This window comes from Pterocles gutturalis, unplaced genomic scaffold, assembly GCF_000699245.1.
Source record: "Pterocles gutturalis isolate BGI_N339 unplaced genomic scaffold, ASM69924v1 scaffold2266, whole genome shotgun sequence".
Classification (NCBI taxonomy): Eukaryota; Metazoa; Chordata; class Aves; order Pterocliformes; family Pteroclidae; genus Pterocles; species Pterocles gutturalis.
Window position 1 is genome coordinate 87,865 of NW_010105190.1, and position 20,528 is coordinate 108,392.

General features: G+C 40.4%; 1 protein-coding gene across 1 annotated transcript in view; it reads right to left on the reverse strand.

Moving 5' to 3' along the window:
- Positions 1-20,528, reverse strand: part of WDFY3 (WD repeat and FYVE domain containing 3) — a 104,127-nt gene that overhangs the window by 72,768 nt on the left and 10,831 nt on the right. Inside the window, exons 3-11 of the mRNA XM_010087275.1 lie at positions 16,992-17,101; positions 15,799-15,960; positions 13,753-13,945; positions 10,991-11,177; positions 10,131-10,297; positions 6,957-7,424; positions 5,712-5,810; positions 3,423-3,616; positions 836-1,293 (exon numbers count right to left, since the gene is read on the reverse strand). Coding sequence (XP_010085577.1) covers positions 836-1,293; positions 3,423-3,616; positions 5,712-5,810; positions 6,957-7,424; positions 10,131-10,297; positions 10,991-11,177; positions 13,753-13,945; positions 15,799-15,960; positions 16,992-17,101 — 2,038 coding nt within the window. The remainder of the gene's footprint in view (positions 1-835; positions 1,294-3,422; positions 3,617-5,711; positions 5,811-6,956; positions 7,425-10,130; positions 10,298-10,990; positions 11,178-13,752; positions 13,946-15,798; positions 15,961-16,991; positions 17,102-20,528) is intronic.

Sequence of the window (20,528 nt, forward strand, 5' to 3'; positions counted from 1 at the left end):
AATGTCATTAACAAAAACATGAAGTTTGTGTGTTACTAGTCACCCAATTGAAGAAAGCCTGACAACTGGCAGCTCTATTAATAGCTCAACATACACAGCGACACCTTCCACACTTGGGAAATCAGACCCTGTGTTTGACTACCTAGGTGGCTTGGCTTAGAAAAATATGAAATAGCTGGTGCGCAGCAGCTCCAGGGTCCCAGATACAGAGCTTAAGTCTGTGTTTTACTTTTTTGTACCTTGAATTATGAGTGAGAACTACTTTCAGACAAGCCAATCTTCAACACATACTTCAGTAAGTTTTGCTGTCCTTTTGAATCAGCTTCAAGACACATATTACTGGTCACTTCAAATCTCAAGTATCATTTAAATTCTAGTTGTTGAACTCTGGAAGTATCTTCTAAAATGAAATAAATCTGTCATAATATTATCTAATGACTTAAAGTCCTGTATCAAAGGAAACATGAAGTCAAGGTGCAATGTTCAACAATTTTTCATTTGACTTCATAAAAGTGTAAGATTCTAGTAGTTCTGTATGACAAAGCAACCAGGCAGTCTGCCTATCACCCAACAGGTTGCTTCAACATCAAATTTAATCATAAACTGACATCTCTATCTTAATTGCTGCCATGACAAAACGTTCAGCATCAGAGAGAATGCTCTATACCCTGGAGAACACCAGCAAGCTAAGTCAATATTTGGTCAGATGTTGACACCTTATTCCTCTCACTGGAGTGAAGGAACAAAGAAATGCATTAAAATGGAAATTCAAAAGCTTGCAATGAACATATTTGAAGAAAACTATTTCAGGGAGCAGGGGGAGCAAAGTTCATACCTGTCAAAAGAATCTGTTGCGACCTTGTAGAGGTAAATAAAAAGTTTGCTGCAGTGTCTTAGCGTAGGTGACACAGAATCCAGGGATATTAGGTCATCCTCCAAAAGTCTTTGAAATAGTTGTGTATTTGAAGGGAAGACATTCAAGGGACTTATTTTTCTTGAGTCTGAGAAGCAGCCAAGTAATCGAACAGCATCTGCCAGTTTTTCATACTGGATCTCTGTTTTGAAGAAGTGAGAGTTGGCTGGCTCGTAGCGCATTGCTGCCGTCAATGTGCAGAACACAGTGTGAAGCAGTTCAAACACTTGATTCTGGTTTACTTTCTCCCAGCCATTTTTAGGTGGCGAGCACAAAGATCTTTCCATAGCAACGAGTAAAGATGTGACATACACAAATCCACCAACTTTTCTAAAAACAGTTCTCGTGCGGTGACTTTCTCTCAGCACGGAGAGTAGTGCCTAGGGACAAAACAAGCAATAAGAACAAAGAAGAAAAAACACAGCAGCGTTACAAACAGCTTGAAAAAATGTACGAACATTTTTGTTTGATATGCTAGCAAAATCTTCATGTCATTTGTCAGAATTTGGAAATGCCTGAAGTTTACAAGGATCTGCTTCGTACTGCAAGAATCCCTACCCTCAAGAGGTTACAAAATTGGGGGCCAGGAAGTAAGGCACTACTCCTAATTGAGAAAGGAGAAATTAAGGAAATAAACAAACCTGCCAACAGAAAAAAGCTTGACCAAACCTAGAACGGAACCCAAAAACCCCAGGTAATTCCCTTGAAGATAAGGCAGAGAATACAGCTATTAGAAAGGAATCTACTCTGCCATCATACTTCAAACAATTTCAAACAAGAGTGGGCAGACAACTGCCTGCAGCAATGAAAAATCTAAATACTTAAAACCTTGGAGCATCCTAACACAGGTCTCCCAGAAATCTACAACACATAATCACCTGGCAGCTATGAAGCCATAATAACACTCAAAGATAACAACGGCAGCAAAGAATTAGCCAAAAACCCCCCACTTGGTTTTAGCCTTCCTCTAGAGTGAAATCCATAAATTTCTGAATTGAATGAAACTTGATTTTCAGAGTTGTTGTTCAAAAATAGGCCTGAGAGAAAAACAAATATGCATAAAACCTTACTTGCTGAACAAATGCAAAGCCACAGTGTAAACAGCAGAAACAACATGAATCCAGGTACTAGAGAATAATACTCCTATCTCTGTGAAATCAGCGGGTGGGGAAGCCCACACACCCAACCAAAACCAAACAAAAGCCCAGCTGTCGTGGGAAGTGTGACCCACATGTGAATTTGGAAGGGAGAAAATAAAAATCTCTCTACACAGACTATCACAAACAACAGAAAAATGTTACTGATACAGAACAAAAGGCTGGCGGGGGTGTCAGGGAATCTTTCATAGTCAAGAGCTTACTTCTTCAGAATCAAGCTTTTTTTTTTTTTTTTAAGCACTCAGAAGATGGGGAGTGAAATAGTTAGGCTGTCATTCCTTTGAAGGCAGGATCTCATTTCCTGCCAAACCTGGATAAACCCATCACTGCACCATTCTGGGCTGTCAGTTCCATAACCAAAGCTTCCGAAAACAGCACTGATGGAAGACAAACACAACGGGTCAGATGAAGAAGACAGAAACCCTGACTTTGGATGTTAAATCCACTGGGGAATGCAATATCCCTTCTCTCCCCTTAAGTATCATGAATGAGACATGCTCACAAATGACTGAAGACCTTGATAGACAAAATATGTCAATTTAACCATTTTCTTACTAGCTTTCCTTTCTACATTTTGGAATAATATGATGCTGTTCATCTGCCAGAGAAATATTACAGCTCCTTTTAAGAGATGAACTTAGAGTCCTCTCCAGTAAGACACATTTACTTATTACTATTTGCTTCAGCTTTTCTACCCTAAAATAACAGTATTACATCAACTTACAAAAATAACATTAGCTATTCTGAGAAGAAATTGTGGGTCTAGATTAGCAACCAAAAAACACAATATGACAGAGAACAGATGAGAGTCTTCTCTCTTCCTCCTCCACTCACAGCCTTGCTTGTCTATCTTCCCACTGTTTTGCTCAAGCAAGTTCTTCAGATTTATCTCCTACTATCATTTATGTTCATATTAACTAATTCAACATTTATAACTGACAAATTGGTAAAATAAAGTAGGTCTGACACAGAAAATTGCAAGCTAGCACTGAACATAAACTTCTATGTTAGATGCTTGCTTTCACCCCCCCCCCAATGTTGAACTGAACAATACGCCACCAGGGAAGACTATCCTAACTGTAGAACCTCATTTCCTGGCCACTAAGACTGATTCCAAGTGACAATGCTAAAAACACATACTCACTCACTAGCCTTCACCTCTTATTCTGAAATCTGCCACAGACAGATGGAAGAAAATAAAAACCATGCATCAAACATACAGATTTCAACTCCAGAGAGAATTTACATTCAGTAGCTAAATATCATCCATCCATCTGATGCCCTTCTCAGTGTTTCCTTTTTTAAAAATAAAGTGGCTTACGAGCAAGAGTCCTAAGCACTACGTCATTTACCCGTAAGATGTCGGTTTTCAGCTGCAGTTCCGTAGGTGGAGCCGAGTGCATCAGTCCCAACAAGGTGCCCATATCATCTTCTCCACTAGGCGATAACACCAGCTGCTGGATGATCATCAGGGCATGCTGTCGGCACTGGGGGTACTTCACGATGTTGTGCACACATCTTGCACCACCAAACTCCCTGAAAATACCTACTCAGAAAGGGAGGGGAGGGAGGTGGGGATAAGAGCACAAGGAGTATGAAAAATACAGTCAGTAACAAATAATGACAACAACAAAACACAAAAGGTGTTTCTTTTCACTTCTACAGATTGAATGGAAGGCTTGCAGCCCTACGGATGTTTAATGACTTACTACTATTCTTCCTCTCCCACCACAAATAAAAAATAGAACCATAACCATATTCTTATGACAGGATCTTTCACTAAAGGTGTTGAGTACAAGGATGCAGGTCAGTTCCAAGAATTTGCTCAATAACTCTGTTACTCCAACAGTAGTCATTCTCTTCATGCTAGAGCTCAGAGAGTCACAGAATGAAACAAAGAAAAAAATATAGCAAAACTTCCATCTTTAGTGAAGACTATATCCTGTTTTAGTTAAAGACAGTGTTTATATTACATTTAGTTCATTGCCAAAAATATAACTAGGCTGCTTCTGGACCAGTCAGCTAGGAGCACTGCTTGAGAAGGGATTCAGCCTGCCCACAAGATTCGTAAGACTCTGCCCAAGCTTCCTCGTGGCAAGACCTATCCGTGTAGAGATAAAGCTTAAGTCAAATAATGGTTCTCAAGCTTATGGACACTCAGAAGAACACATATGCAATATTAACTGAAAATTAATTGAAAATTGATTCTGAAAACATTATCAAAACCAAACTGGAATATATACAGCACGTACAATGTGTTTACTACAGCATCAGCACCTAGAGTACTGCCCTGTATTAATTACTGAAGGTGAAAACAGAGCAGGGAAATGGATCAACGCTGCATTACTGCCATCAAAAGGGATCATCTTCCTTGGGACCATAAACTAAAACAGCTGTTTAAACGACCAAGTTCAGGATTAACAGGCTAGTCAGGACGATATTATTCCCTCTGAAGGACATATACAAACCTTAGTCCCACTAATAATTTGTGATTTCCTGCCTCCTGCTTTCCCTGACATTCTTTGGATGAGATAGGAACCTGGACAAGGCAAAGGAGAGGCCTCAAACTCTAGGTCAGTTAAGTCAGTTGCACTCCTTTACAGGAGTCCTGCCAACCAAGACTTGCTGCTTCTAAAATATGAGCAGTTCTAGTCCTTCGGAGATGTTATCATGACATACTTACACCACCTCCTCTCATTCAAGCCTTAGAAATCAAACAGTCCTGGGGTTTTTTTGTTTTGGGTTATGGTTTGGCTTTGGGGGTTTTTTTTTCCACAATTTCTCCCATGGAAGTCCCCGCATGTACCTTCATGCCACTCCTTTCTGACTTGTTTCTAATTCTGCCTTTTTTTACACAGAAAAACCAGAGCTGAGTCCACGTGTGTAATTGATTTATGCAATTCAACTGTAATCTACACTGATTCCTCTCTAAACCCTCCTTACTTCAGCCTATTCACTTGCTTCTTGGTTCACCATTGAACAGATTCATTTACTAAATCAAAGATTATGCTTTTTCCTTTCCATTGACAGGAGAGGTAGCTTGGTGAGCTGTCAACCAAGCTGGACAATTTTCAGGATGTCATTCTTCAGCATTTGTTTCTCCTACTTAAATGAAAACAAAAGCAAAACCAGAAGTGAGAAAACACTAGTCAGAATTAAGAAAAAAAGCTGCTGAAATAAGGATGCTTCATGGCCTCCAAGGCCAGAAACTTCCTGGTTCCTCGGGGTGGTATCTGTTTCCCCTTGGTTTCCCATTTTCTTCTTTGTCTAATAGAACAGAAAAAAACGTTTTAAAAACAGTTATCACCCTCTCTCAATCTGTTATTTCAAGCTCTCCAAGACAGTTAATACGAGATACACATACAGTATGTATGCAGCAGTGCAGTAGCTGCGTTCAGGTAATTGTTTAAAAAAGAAACAGCAAAGAAACTCAAGTTAAAAAAACCCACTATCTTATACTCCTTTATTTTATGCACTCTATGCTGCCTATTTTCTCTTCTTGAAAAACTTGGCAAGAGAAAAAGTATATTTCATTGTGTTTGATTACTTGTCTGAAGATAGAAAGTCGAGACTAGTTTGCTTTCACGCATGACTTTGAATTACATTTTTAGAAAGATTTTGCCAGTGGTCTCTCTACTTACCTGCATTTGTGTTAGATCCTTGTAGTAGTACTGTCAAGGTCTCCATAACCAACAAAGCCAGCTGTTTTTGGTCCTCAAATGAACTGTTTCTTGAGTCCCCTAAAAAATAATTGCAGAAGCCCAAGTCATAGTAAAAATCATTCTTTTCCAAGATGCTTCTTGATATTTTCCACCAATATTTTATTTTCTTTGCAGCCTAACTGTATTCCAAAGCAAATTAAGATTTAGTCTACAGATACATTTCCATAAAAGATTACCTATGGATCATTTGAAACGTTAATTTATAAAGAGAAGAATTTAAATAGAAGCTTTTGAGCACTGTGAGCTCAGTGGCTGACACTGCAGCTGTAGTCATAGTTTCATATCCCTAGTGGTTGTTTCTTGAAGCCACAAAACCATACCATAGTGGAAGACTAACAGGATCTGTCCTTGTTCAGTATTCAGTACTCAAAAAGAGAAATTCCACAAAAAAACCCCAGAACGACATTCACATCATTACAGTGAATGCACTGGTGATCCAACAGGTGTAACATGAACCAACACTGCAAGTGGTATCTTAAACACAAAAAAACCCCAAACAACACAACCCAAACAAAATTTTTTAAAAAAAATTTCTACTAAGAAGCAAGCCACAACACAAAGGCACGCGCACCCAGGTAGCACCCTCATCAGGTGACAGCTTGGCCCATTTACTTACAAGAACACGAGAACTGATGTGCTTCTCAATGGAGTTGCTGGCAAAAAGGCTTTCTAACTTTAATCGACTGCTCACTAATGAAGCTTCAGACAATAAACCCAGGTGAAACATTCACCAATTATGATTTTAAAAAGTGCCACTGACACACACTAACCCAATTATAGTTTGAATAAAGAATGTGAAGAAAAAAAAAATCTGCGTGCGCGTGTTTGTACGCACTCACGTACAGCACTTGGCAGCACCTGCTTTGCTTTAAAAAGAAAAATATAAACATCTAACTATTTTTAATTCATGTAGAATCCTTCACTAAAGCTTGCCTCGCTCGCAGGATGTAAAGAGAGGCAACTGCAATGAGCTTTTCAGATGGCACAGCAGCCCCCCAGCAGAATTCAGCCCTTGAGAGACATGTTCAGACTCTCTCATTCCTCCACTCAAGCGCTAGTGTTCACCATTCCCAGAAAAGAAAAGAAAAGAAAAGAAAAGAAAAGAAAAGAAAAGAAAAGAAAAGAAAAAGACATTTATTAGTAAAATGGAAGAGCATACACTACCTTGATCATTCAGGGCCTGAGTAGGATCTTTCAGAAGGGCTGCATATTTATGAAGAAGATTTACCATCACCTCCAGAAGTCCCACCTCCCTGAAGACATCCTTAAAGATGTAGTCATGACGGGTGAACTTAAGGAGTGTCTTCATGGCAATGATGCTACACTGAAAAGAAGTGCTGGATTTTAAAAGGATGCTCACACTGATCAGTTCTTTACAGGGTATGTAATTCAAGCTGAAGACAACAAATTCCAGCATCTCAAAATATTTGGTCTGCACTTCTGGAAGTTTAGGAATTTTCTCTGCAAACTGAGACAATGTGTGCTGTGATTCCAAAATGAAGTAGTTGGCATTGTCCGCCATATAAATATTCGTGATGGCATCAAGGATGATTTGTGCTAGATAGCTGGTTTTTGCTCTCAAAAATGCATTCTGGAGGACCGAAAATGCTTGAATATTCCTCACACTGTGACCTGAATTGGGAAGTAAAGTAGGATGGGAAGAAAAAGCAAAGAGAAAGTTCTTAATCGTAATAAACAACGAGTACACTTATTAATAATGATCCATATATTTCAATAAGTGTCAACTAAATAACAGTATAAGTCATGTGTAACGCAAATTTTGATTAAAACTGACTCTTCCAAAAAGCCTCTGCAGGATCTGCGACGAGATACAGCTCTAGAGACAAAGCAACGCCTGCACACCAACGACCCAGGCCCCCAAAAAACCCACCACAGCAACAGACACACGTTCTGTTTTCCATAATGCAGAATGCAACTTTGTCCTTCCTAAGTATTGGGCAGGCTAAACTGAGAACAGCCGTCTGCATCCCCGCACTCAACAGAGCAATAAGCAGCGACAAATCCTCATCAACCGCTCTCAAAGTTGGACAACATGCGGAGCCTCCAAACTGTTCTCTTGCTTCCACTCTGGCAATTGCCTGTGAGAAGAAGAGAGCTACGCGGAGAGAAACGGCCAGCAGTGCCTGCCTTCTATCGAGGGGCTGCTCCTGCTCAGGTCTGGGTTCACTGGTGTGGGCAACCATACTGGTATCAGAACGGGGCATGGGGCTGGCTTTGGGAATCAGGCCTGGCAGTAAGAAAGCTTTGGCAGGGCCCAGTACTGTTAACAATTAGGGAATTCAAAGTGTAAGGCAGGTGTAATATTAGCACACCAGGACCTTACATCTTCTAAAGCTCGGTCAAGCTGCTTCTCGTAAGTACCCTCAAGCTGAATAAACTCTAATTCATTTAGATAAAGAATGCATTATTCACGAGTGTTCCCTGTGACCCCCAAAATTTTCTATGGGCAGATATTATTCTTATTTTACTAAAAAGATGCCTCAAAGCCAACTTTTTGAACTTTTATAGGAACAGTACAAGCCACAGTGGACTAATCTCATGATACAGAAAACAACTAATGGTAAAAATAATTTAAAAAAAAATTTTAAAAAATCACGCATGAGAACTTGAAGCATTCTAAACATAACATTTAGGGTGCTCTGACAATAAAATCTTATTCTCCAACAAGCTAAAAGCAAACCATTAGCCTGACTTAAAAACCCCTTCCTAAATGAAGAATCCTGATTTATTACATATGCCCTGTGGAATGCTACTCTCTTCATTGTTTATAAACCAAGTTGTCCAATTTAACAGTAAATTAAATTATCTTTGTGTCTACCTCACCGCCTACCCTGACAGTATTTCTCCAGAAGGCAACAGGAAACTTCCTTGAAACATGGAACAATTTCACATACTAGCGGAATATGAATGTTACATTTCAAGTCACATTAATTTGTTTCTAAAAACACACTTTTTGTGTGCTTTCTTTGCAATGAAAAATGTTGAAAAGGGAATTCGAAGCTCATTAAATGTGACAGTAACATAGGCAGTGACAGATACAACTATTTATATTCTAATTTAGCATCACCAGTTGTTCCAGGCAATCAAGCAGATTAATAAATTATCTTTGATTACTACAAGGACCCCTGAAGAAACCAAATCTTAATCAGGTCTTCAGAGTCCAACAACTAACAGGATTTAAATAGAAGCAGTTAAGAAAATGAGCTAATATGGTCTTCATAAAAAGACAACTTTCCAGCAGAATGAAAAAGCAGGCAAAAGGAACTGAGATGTCATGACAAATGCCAGCAAATTAAATAAAAGAACACCTTTGGAGATTGCAATAAGCCATCTCTCATGTTATTGTATCAGAAAAGCTGATTGGCTTAAGCAAAAATTAATATGTTATCAGAACATGGAGAAATTAACCTTTTAGTGTAACTACCACCTTCGTTCTCTATTTAGTGCAAAGGGAAAACAATTCCCATGCACAATGAACTCTCACTATCAGAGAATGGAAGTCATTGTCCAAGGAACCCAGACACACAAGAGAAACTGTGCAAGTAAATCCACTAGCCTACAAATCTATAAAGTAAACCTATCACTAAAATTTTCCAGGTATTCCCGATATTACTAAATCCCATAAAATGGCCAAGTAGCAAACCAGCTCCCCGGTTGCTATTAAATTCCAAACTCCTTAGTTACATACAAGACTTGCCTGCATTTTAAGTTTCTATACAGGACGTGAAAAATGTTTATTTTTATAAAACCCTTTCCCCCCTCAGCCTTTCTCAGCCTTATCTCCATATCATAATTGACCATGGTTGCAAGCACACCACAGATTTCAGCACTCTGAACACTGACAGGTGATGAAACAACAGATTTCAGCTTTGAAGTTACACTTGCCTAAACTGACAAAAGCTAAAAGAAAGCAAATCTGGAAACACACACACACACACAAGGCATCGAGCCAGCATACCAGCCTTCCACATCAGTTTAGTAAGAGCAGCTTCAACCACCATAAATCAAATGACTGCATCTCTCCATACTGATAATATCTTCAAATGTCCACAGAGCAACTGTCAGCTTTGCAGTGAGAGATGTTTGACTCAGCCTTCAGTCCTCAAAGCCCAAAGTCATACACGTACTTCTTTGGGTACCAACCCCAAAGTAGAACAACCTTTGAGACCAACAGAACTAAGTATTTGATACGCAATCTTAGTAAGAGAACCTATACTCAATTGCTAATGGTTTGTGTAGTGTACAGCTTCTCTCTATTTTGTTATTTGCATTTAAAAAACAAAAGAGCAAAGAGAAGGAGAGGGAAAGCACACTCACCTTTGCCTGCAGGCTGGGGGACTGCAAATCCAGGTAGTAGGAAAGGTACTCCAGTGGTAACACCAGCTGGCTTTAATTCATTGACACCATATGTTGTCAAGGAAGTTATCAAATTAACTAAGTCCTTCAAAGCATCCTTAGATTCAGCCTCTTTTGCTTGTTCTAATCTAAAAAAAAATACAATACACCACGTCAGCACTGTTTTATTTCAACTCAAATCACTTTATTACAATATGTCTTCCATTTGACACTTTTAATTTGGAGACCACACTTTTACTGCCCTGTTCCTGCAGTATTTTCCATGTTGTCCACTCACATTTCATACCATTGAGTCATTCAAACATTACTGGATTTATGAGAGCGTATCTCTATTTGCTATATAAATTCACTTCATAAGACTTGCCTTGACCTCAACAGTCTGCTGGAAAGCAGCACGGACATGAAAACTGCTTTTAAAGTTCTCTTACAAACATGAAGCTATTGGATGGGCAAACACCTAGGTAGGCTGTCCTTAAATAAAAGCGTACTTAAATTGCTAGATTGCATCTACCACTTGAGAGTTAATGCTTTATGCTCATGAAATGCCATCTTGGTAGAAGCCTAACACTCAGATGCACACAATGAAGAAATTCATTAGAACTACAGACACCTACATTTGAATATATTGTATACTTGTTGTATTGTAATATATATATATGCATATATTGTATTATATTATTATATACTTTGGTCCCAGTATCTTCATTTTATAACAACTTATAACCACTTATTTGTTCATAACTATTCACCTATTCTTTTTTAAGAAATCTTTTCAGAAAAAGCTCACAGTGACCTGTGTTCCTTCAAGCACTTTTGCATACCTGAGGAGGAGGTCACAGAGGAAGTTGTATCCTTGCCATATCCTAAAATCATCCAACAACGTTTGTGACACATCACTGGAGTCTTTGAGAAAACAAGAAAGTCCAGCAAACATCTCAACTATTTCCAGGGGAGAAAGGTCATCAGACTGCTGCATGTTCTGAACACACGTGGACAAACATTCTTTTTCTGAAAAGAATCACAATTAAGAAATTGAGGATTTTACTGACATTAATCACAGCAAGAAGCATAACTAGTACAATAAGGATTTTTCAAGTGGCTTCTGATGTTCACCCTAACTTTTTTGCCAACCCCTTCCTCCCTTTTATAATCTTTACCCTCGTAAGGAGGAGGCTGTGTAGACAAATACTGGTTTTACCTACAAGTCTGATGGGGTAACTCAGCAGAATAAAAAGGCAAATATGACAACTGTAAATAATTCTAAAACATCTTTTTTTCTTTTAAAACACAAAGTTGTACAAAGTACTGACTTAAACCAACAGAGATGTTAGGTAAAACCCTACACATAACCCTTTACACCATGTCTTCTCATTGCTGCTCTGGTTAGCGTTTGTTTGGCTGGCACGTTTGCTTGCTCGACAAATCTTGATCAAAGAGAGGCATCTTGTCTTGTTCTGCACAATCTCTCACACTCCATCAGTTCATTGGTCAGCTCTAAAAAGCTTTCCCAAATATATAGTCACATTTTAGGTCACGCTCGTGTTTTAAAGATGCTCCCTTCAATTATCTGCTATTTTAACTTCACAGCATTCATGAGACTAGCGCAAATCTTTCTAGCCAGACTGATAACAAAATTTCCCAGAAGATCAAATCAAAGCATGAGAGCGCGAAAGGCTGTTCCTTTGCATACGATAAAAAGTCTTTTTTCTTAAATATGAGATGAGTCCCGTGACAGATGTTGCTATCTCTTAAGTCAGTTTCATTTTTTACCAACTAACAAGAGCTAATGCCAAATGGTTTTCTTTTTAAGATTTTATTTCACTTATTTAAATTTAAAAGAATGCAGCATATCTTTTGATATACCAACCTCACTCCCCTGTGGACCAAGCCCACAAAGAAGCAATAACAAGCTGCAATATGCCAGATGATCCAGTCGAAACCTGGTTCTTTTCTTGGTTGAGCTTCACAATGTTCTCACATATATACACATACACCTTCTTCACTCATCAAAAACCCACCAGAAGGCTGTATGCAGGCAAAATAGCTACATTCTTTGAAGTCCTGTCTGAAAATACTTAACTGATGACTACCCTGTGCTTCCAAGAGATACTGGACATTCACATCTTTCTGACTGGAATTGAAAGCACGCTGCTAGCCCAAGAAAAACCAGAAATTTTCAGTGAAGCATGTGGGAGCAGAGTGATGTGTCTCATTAACCGTCAAAACTGTTTTGTGGAGCTTTGTAACTGCTTGTTTTCCAGGGTGTGAGGAAATGGTGGATTTCTTTTTTCCATTAAACGTGTGATGTTAGTTCACATGAACAGTCATTCCAGTTTAAAAACTACAAATGCTTCTAGATGGTCTTACAATCTAAAACCTGTAAATATAGTGTTAGAAACATATTTTACCAAATTTCCCATGTCAAACTCTCCATCCCTAAACACCCATGCAGTTTGAAATTGATGCAACACCAGGATTTCAGATGCAAAGCTGCTCCCAGGCAGCTAATATTCTCTCCAATACTGGTTTTCCTCTCGCTTTGCTCTCACAAGTTCTTTGTCACAAACCAGCTTGGCAGTGCCCTTGCTAAGCAAACCATGACCAGTCCCTTTGTAACCAGCTACAGAAATATCCCTGCACACTACAGTTTCCATGACTGGAACAGACAGAATGCTATTTGTCTCAAAAAAAGAACAGGAGATAAAATGGAATGATGCCAGCTGTTTCAGTCATTTGGTGGTTTGTGGGCTGGATTAATCCCAAGAGATTATTTTATTTTGTCCTGAAGGATGCACAAAACCTGCAATCTGTATGGCAAGGTGGGGAAGAGAAGAGCCCAGCAGAAGAAATGCAGGCTGGCTGATCTAGCAATCTAGCCAGGTAGCGGATAGGGAACACACTGAATCTGCAAATCCATCCAGCCGCCAGGCTCTTCTGCTTGTGTCAGCCAAAGGACAGCCTGCCTGGGCCAGGTCCTAGGGGCAACATCCTTGGGTTGGGAACCCAAGCAGAGCGCATGGAGCTGGTTCTTCTTCCTGTGGCTTCTTCAGGTGTCTCTACACTTTTACTGCCAGCTAGAGTGGGACCCAAACAAGCAGCTGCAAACAGGGCACTACTAGCGTGTCTCGCGCCTCTGGGAGGGGCTGCTGCTGGTAATTCAAATGCAGAACAGAAAACAAAGAACTCCCATTAAGAATTATTGCTTGCAAGCAAAAATGACAAGCCTATGCATCTTCCCAGCGGGTAGTGTTCACCACAAGCAGTTACTGAAGTTGCCAAAAGCCTTTCCGTTTGGTTAGCATAAACTCTACATCAAAACATGAGGGGAAACTGTCCTCTAGTGTTAACCTGATATATGGAGGAGGCAGACTCAGCTACAAACACCTCTCTCACTACACAAGTGCTCTGAAATTTTACCTCTAGGTAAACACCTCCATGTCCAAAAAAGAAAAACAAAACCCCAAATAAAAAAACCTGTACGTCTTCCTTAATCTATTATTTTCATGCCTATTTCCTACGTAAGAAAAGTGTGAAAGAAGAACAGAAAAAACACCAAAAAATAATATTGGATAAAGACACATACCATGAATGTATTTCACTACATTGACACTAAGGCCATGACGGGATATGGTCATTAGGACTTCCCCTGCACTCTTCCTCCAAGGCAGGTTATAGGGAGGGCACCATGAGGTTATTGCACTGAACAGAAGCTGGAGATCATCCTTTTGAGCCAGTTCTTCCGCCGGGGACACAAAACTGCACAATTTTACTAGGATCTGAAACAGTAAGTCATTAAACATCTAGCATTAATACCCTGATCATTGCTATTTTTATCCAGACTTAACAAAAGGCAAAACATTCTTCTATTTAGCATACACATTAAAAAAAAAGCAATGCAGTATTTTCCCTTTGCATGTTGTTTCTGTAATTTGAACTGAAGACAAGGTGATTCAACACATGCTTATTTCAAGTCCCAGTACAGTCAAAAATGACTAGCACAAGATTAGCAGCAGTGTTTAAATCTCTTAAGCTGACACAGCATACCTGTATGGATATAGGTTACTTCATTGTTGGAGAATCTGCCCCTTACCCAATTTATAGGTCTAAAGGCTGCAATAGGTCAGAAGCTCTGCAAAGCAAACCGTTATATCCCTTCCTAATGCAGGAGGAAGACTATCAATGGGCTGTCCACAGCATTCCTATCGTCTTGGCCAAATGAAAGTGGCCAAAACAGTGTGGCAGGAAAGGCTACAGCAGCACTATAGACCTACCTGGATGTGACGGGCACCTGGGTCTGAATTGCCAGGTTACCTTAAATAAGACAAAATGTGGCCAAAGTTACTAGGTTATGCTCCTTTTCTGCATGTTCTGAGGACATCTGATGTCCATTTTGTGTCTTGCACAGGAAGCTGAGGCTCCCTCTCAAAATTTAAGGAAGACTTTGCATGTCTACCTGCATCCGGACGGAGAAGGAGGTCTGGAAGCTAAGTCAAAGCACAGCCTGGGAGCTATCTGGAACCTCACGCGTTCCAGCCAGCTCATTTGAGAGCACCACTTTACGGCCCTTGAAGTGGGACAGAAAAGAGCTGAGCAGTAGTATAATGGGGGGTACTCTATGTGTTAACCTTGATCATTTATTAACTCTGATGACTGAAATGCAGCAAAGCAATTTCTGATAGATAGTTCACAGCACATTGTGATTTCTGCTTTGGAAGACTGCCTATAGCACTAAGGGAAAAAAAATAAAGGAAGCAAATGGGTATGGTGTCATATAGCGACTGTTACTGGGCAGACACTGTGGGTAGTAATTGTGGGAATAAGGCTCTCATCTGTATTTCTGTAGTGCAGGTACCAAAATGCCTCTCAAACGTTATACTTGCAAATCTCAGCACTACCGTCAAATCCCTGCAGGATTGCTGAGAGACCTCTCTGATTCTGCAGACGTGGCTACAATAGCCCTAACACAGAGATGCATCCAATTTACACATGGAAACTACTACTATGACCAGCAACCCCTTTCTAACATCAACTGTCAGCTCCTAAAATTATCATCAGGTGAATGTATGGGAATTGCTTTACAAAATCTCCAGCTGAAAATTCAGAAAGCAGGAGCAGGTCAGATGGAGTCCTTGGTGTCCCTGGGAAATATAGGGGATAACTGTAACAGTAACTGTAGGCTCAGATGGTTCATTCCCATATTTAAACAATTCCTTTCCATATTCATGGTTTATTTCCATAATTAAAGGAGAAATAACATGTTAAATTAATTCGTAAATTATTATCAATACTAATGGTTTTTACTATGTCTATTTCAATCAATAACGGTCAAAGATACCAAAGACTAGGACCAATTAGATTGAAACAGAATAATATTCAACAAGGTGCTCCTTTTAAGCAGCTCCTTGGAAGAGTTGCATTCATTTTGATGGAGGAGATATTTGCTGAGGTCAAAAAAAAACCAGGGGGAGTGGGAATTTAACATCAGCTGTGCTTGCAGGAAAATCCATCTTACTCTGAGGCATCAGTTTGTGAAGAATCAAGGAAAAGGAAAACCTGTTTGAAGTGAGAAGTTTCTGAACATTTCTCACATGAAGTATTTCCATTCCTCTTGGAAATTCCATGACCTTACCTGTACAAAGACTTTCTGTAGTAGCGCTCGGCGCTCTGCGAGAGGTAGTTCATTCTGTGCTCCTCCAACTACCTCAGGCACATGTGGAAGGTCAAAAAACAGATATAGACATTTCACAAGCGTGGAAGGCACTGACATTGTAGTCATGCAGTCCACAGTTTTCTGGGGAAAAAGAAAACAGAAAACAACCACAGTTCAGCATATTACTATATTCAAAGAGTCAGGCTCCTGTAATGCAGTTGACTCAAATGCTAATTTTTCTCACACCCTTGGTGAGGTGTCCACAGGCAAGTGCAGATGCACCTTCTATCCTGGAATGTCTACCTGAACAGTAACCTTAAAAATAGGCTCAGCATTTATTTACATGACAATAGCATCTAACAGCCACAGTTTGGAGCAGTCACCACACAGGACAGAAACAAAAACTGACAGTCTCTGCCAAGAGAAGCTTACAAGTTAATTACACAACCTCCAGTGAAGCCCTCATTAGCTATCTGTTCTTTGTAGCAGTAGAAATGGGAGAGGGAGGAGGAGTATTCAATTTGTGCACTCATTTGGCAGGAAGGTATAAGCAGGCATACGGAGTAAGGTAGTAGAAAACACAAAAGCATCAGGGGGAAGACGACGAACTGGGGTGGAGGCTGGTGACATACTAAACAGATATGGTGATGTGCTGAATTCTAGAGGCAGATGAGAGCAGCAAGAACAAACCATGCAACTGTCCAGTACACTGCCAGAGGTGGGCTCTCTGATGGGGGGCAGAACCAAAAGCAGAGGCAGGAACGACTGACGGTACCACCCACTCAGCATTGCTGCTGGTTTTGCTTTCCGCAACTGCTGCTGCCCTCCTCAAACAGGGAGCACAAGTTCAAAGACCAAGTGGTTTAAGCGCTGTACATGATATGCATCTTATGGGACATTAAGCAGCAGCATGCAAGAGAAGCCTTTGGGGAACAATGAAAGTTGCACGCATAATTCAAAAGAACATTATAAAGTTCCAAACCAATTATTTTCAGGCTATTGAAACCACAAGGAGCTAAAGCAGAAGTTCTGTGCTAGTATAACAGAAAAAGGATCTTAACACAGAAAGCAGAATATAGTTACAACATCTTTCAGTGCGTGTAGCTCATCATTTTATTGCTTTGCATCTACCACACCCCAATTTATTTTTAGCCTTGCTGTTTAAGACTCACCTGTCCTGATGAAGCTAGTAAATTGATTGTGGTGAGCAGCATCCAGCCTCTACTTGCTTCTTCACTTTGATTGACCTCCAGAAACTGGACTATGGCACGACTCGCAGCCTCTGCAAGGGGGTGGTTAAAAAAATGCAATAAAAATTCAATCTGATAGTCTGCAGAAGGGAACACAAATCCTCTCAGCAGTCCTAAGTGCTGAGCATGAATTCACCTCTGCAGCACTACTCAAAAAAAGGACCAGGCCAAGTCCTACACTCTCCAGACTGCGAGTCTTCCAGTCTTCCACACACACTTGGCTTTGACGCTAGCAAGGCTGCAAAAAGCATGTTTTCAGGTCATGCTTCATTTTTTAAACCAGCAGAAAGATTTCAATAACATGCAGCAACTTTTGTTCAAGTATTTTGACTTTATCAAACACAATACACTCTTTTCCAGAGGCATGAATTCACCGTCCTTGGAGGTCTCAGTGGGAAAAGTCGATATTCAATTTTTTGAAAAAAAAAGCACTGATCTGGCTACACCAAAAAGGTAACTTTCTGGAGCAGCAGACTGTAAACTGAACTGGACGAGTAAACCAATGAAGTAGATTATCCTAGAAGATGTCTACAGATATTTGCTTTACATCTGGGGAGCTATCAAAAAGTCGGAGCTCGGCTCTTCACAGCACCGCATGAAAGACAACAGGCTTAAATCAAGAGAGGTTCAAACTGTGTCTAAGAAGAAATTTCCCCCTGCCCCAAGGACAGAGAGGCAGCACGACGGGGCCCAGAGAGACTGTGCTGTCTCCAGGCTTGAGGTTTTCAAGACACGACAGGATCAAGCTCTGAGCAGCCTGGTCCCATCCCCCAGCTGGTGCAGACGAGAGAAAGAGGTTGGACCAGAGACCTCCTGAGGTCCCTTCCAACCTGAATTATTCTCTGACTTTCTCTCACACAGAAGAAAGCCTATCTGATGTTCACTCAGGGGGATTTCACATCACCCATGCTGGTGTCAGCTGCATCCCTTTTCAGCACAAAGAGGACGTATTTTTCCCTAAAGCCCAAAAACCATTTATAGACACAATCCTAGAAAAAAAAATAAGGAAAGAGACACAGATTTAAGACAAAAATCCATCTTTGGTTCATTTGTGCAATGGCTACTTTCCCATCTTTTTTGATTGCAGCCTTATTCGCACAACAGGTTTCTGTAGAAACCAGTGACTTTCCCAATTCTAGTGCTGAAGTAAGAGGAGACACCTAACAAATCTCTGCGTGAGAGTGACTGAGATAAACAAAGCTTGAAACACCAAGGGAAAAGTCAATTTTTAACGCTCACACAAATGCAGACACACAGTAACCTCCCAACATGCTATCCTGAAGTACCCGGTGAGCACTTTGTTTTCCAAAACCATCAGTGTGAAACATTGGCCAGACAGTTGGGTGGATGATCAGCGCAACTCAGAAAGCACAACGGCAGTGCCACAGCCATAGTTCCTGCACTAGAGGCATACAAAAAATGCCAGAACTCCTGGCAAAAGCCGCTTTCCTAAATTCTGAGCGTCAAGCATGTCTAAAGCAGGTGCTGCCTCTACAATGACAGTGCCCCACCAGCCCAGCTCAGGTGAGATTTAGTAGACCCCTTCTTTTCCTCTCCAAGCACGGACAGACCTGGGCAAGCAGTCCCTGTAAGCAGGTACAACACAGGGTGGGCACAGTCTCCCCAGGGCAGTGCCTCAAAAAACCACCAGTGGAACAGGGGTTTCTTTTAGTCATCTTTGAAAGTGAGACACAGGGGTTAAGTATATGCTTCTGAAAAAGTTGTCATGCTGTTGGCATCCCAAATGGCATAGCAGTTGAACACTATAAATAGCAGTTTCAAAAAACTGTCAGTCTTAATTAAGCACTCCCTAAAACACAGACAGCATTTTAAGTGTAGGAAGAAGTTCTCTTGTCATCTGCTCTGAGTAAATTTGATAGCACTATCATTTAAGATTAATTCCTCTCATCAGCACTAGTCTTAATTTATTTCTTGTACTTTTTCCCGGGTTTTAAAGTGCTCAAGTAATCTTTTTAATGTAACATGCACTATATGCCCCAGATGTCCTTAGCCCTTCAATTTCTGCAGAACAAACCACTAAATCTAGGATTGGGATATTATAGCTAGTAAAACTGGCAAAGGAGCAAAGAGAAAAACCTACAAAATAGTATACATGCGCACATACCTTGACAACTGTGCAAGCTTGTACGCGTAAGTATGACCATGATCATGCAGCTACATGATTAATACAGTAGTCAGATTTTTCAACATGGATTCAGTATACATGGGATAGAGGCTTGGCAGAATAAAAAAGCAGTTGTTGTTTCATGCATAAGAGATGACATGGGTGCTCTGCATCCTGGACTTCAGAAAAGCAGCAGATGGAAAGCAACAGGGTAAGACCCATTCCGATTGCTCGCAAAAAGCAATGCTGCATTACAAGCAGCGTTTTTGCCTGCAGCAACAGCAGTAAGGCCAAATTCAGTACACAAAGCTTTTTAGCCAGATGTTCTAGTACCGTAAACAGCATATAATAGTGTCATAAGACTTTTATATAGCTTGTTATTATCCTAGGGTGGAATATTAGTGAAAAAATACCTGTGTGTAAGCCCAAGTGGGGGGAGAGAGCAGGCGGTACAGGGAGCAAGCTGAAGGCAGGGATCCCTTCTCTAACTGAGCCTGCAAGAAGTCTCTACTTCCCAGGGGGAAAGCCTGGAAACACAGTCAGATATCTCGAGTTAGAGAAGAGAAATATCGACCCAAACAGAAATGGGATGGCAAAAAGTCAATCATCAGGAACAGCACAGTGCTGTCATCACAAGCCATGAATATGATGAAGTGGCTGATGCCTTTGCAGCGTGCAGGAATGGAGGGCTGCTCATCCAAAGATAAACAACTCAACTGTACTAGTATTTAGCCTCGCTAACGCAGCTGATACAAGAACGGGCTTTCTAGGAGCTCTTGGAAAGGCATTATATTGCACTGCACTTGCCTTGCATACAAACTGGTAAACGGCATAAAAAATAAACTGAAGGTTAACCAAAAGTAACAAGATCCAGCAGTCATTGATGAGAACTGAGTCCTGATAAGAAGCTGCTAGGACACTGCCTCCCTGTCAGAGCAATTTGGGTAAATTCAAAACAGAATCACCTTCAAAAGCAAAGTCACCCACAGGACAGGAAAAAAAAACGTATATCTATTAGAAAAACCAAGACACATGTAGTCACACAGCATGTGAGACCACTTCCAACATACTATCTTCCTAACAGAAGAAAACTAACATACCAAAAAAGTTTGAAAGTAGCCCCAAAGTTCACTTATTGTAGAGAAAAATCTCCCCAATTCTTCAAAAAGCAGCAGGTGCTACAAGCAACACTACCAGCAAAACTTCAGACTTCGTTATGGGAAAAGCTCAAAAGGCTCCTTATTCATGGATGATAAGAAGCTTCCCTAAAACTGCCATCAGTAACTTAACCAAAATGTGAGACGCACTTGAACAAATAACCCTCTCTTCTGTAC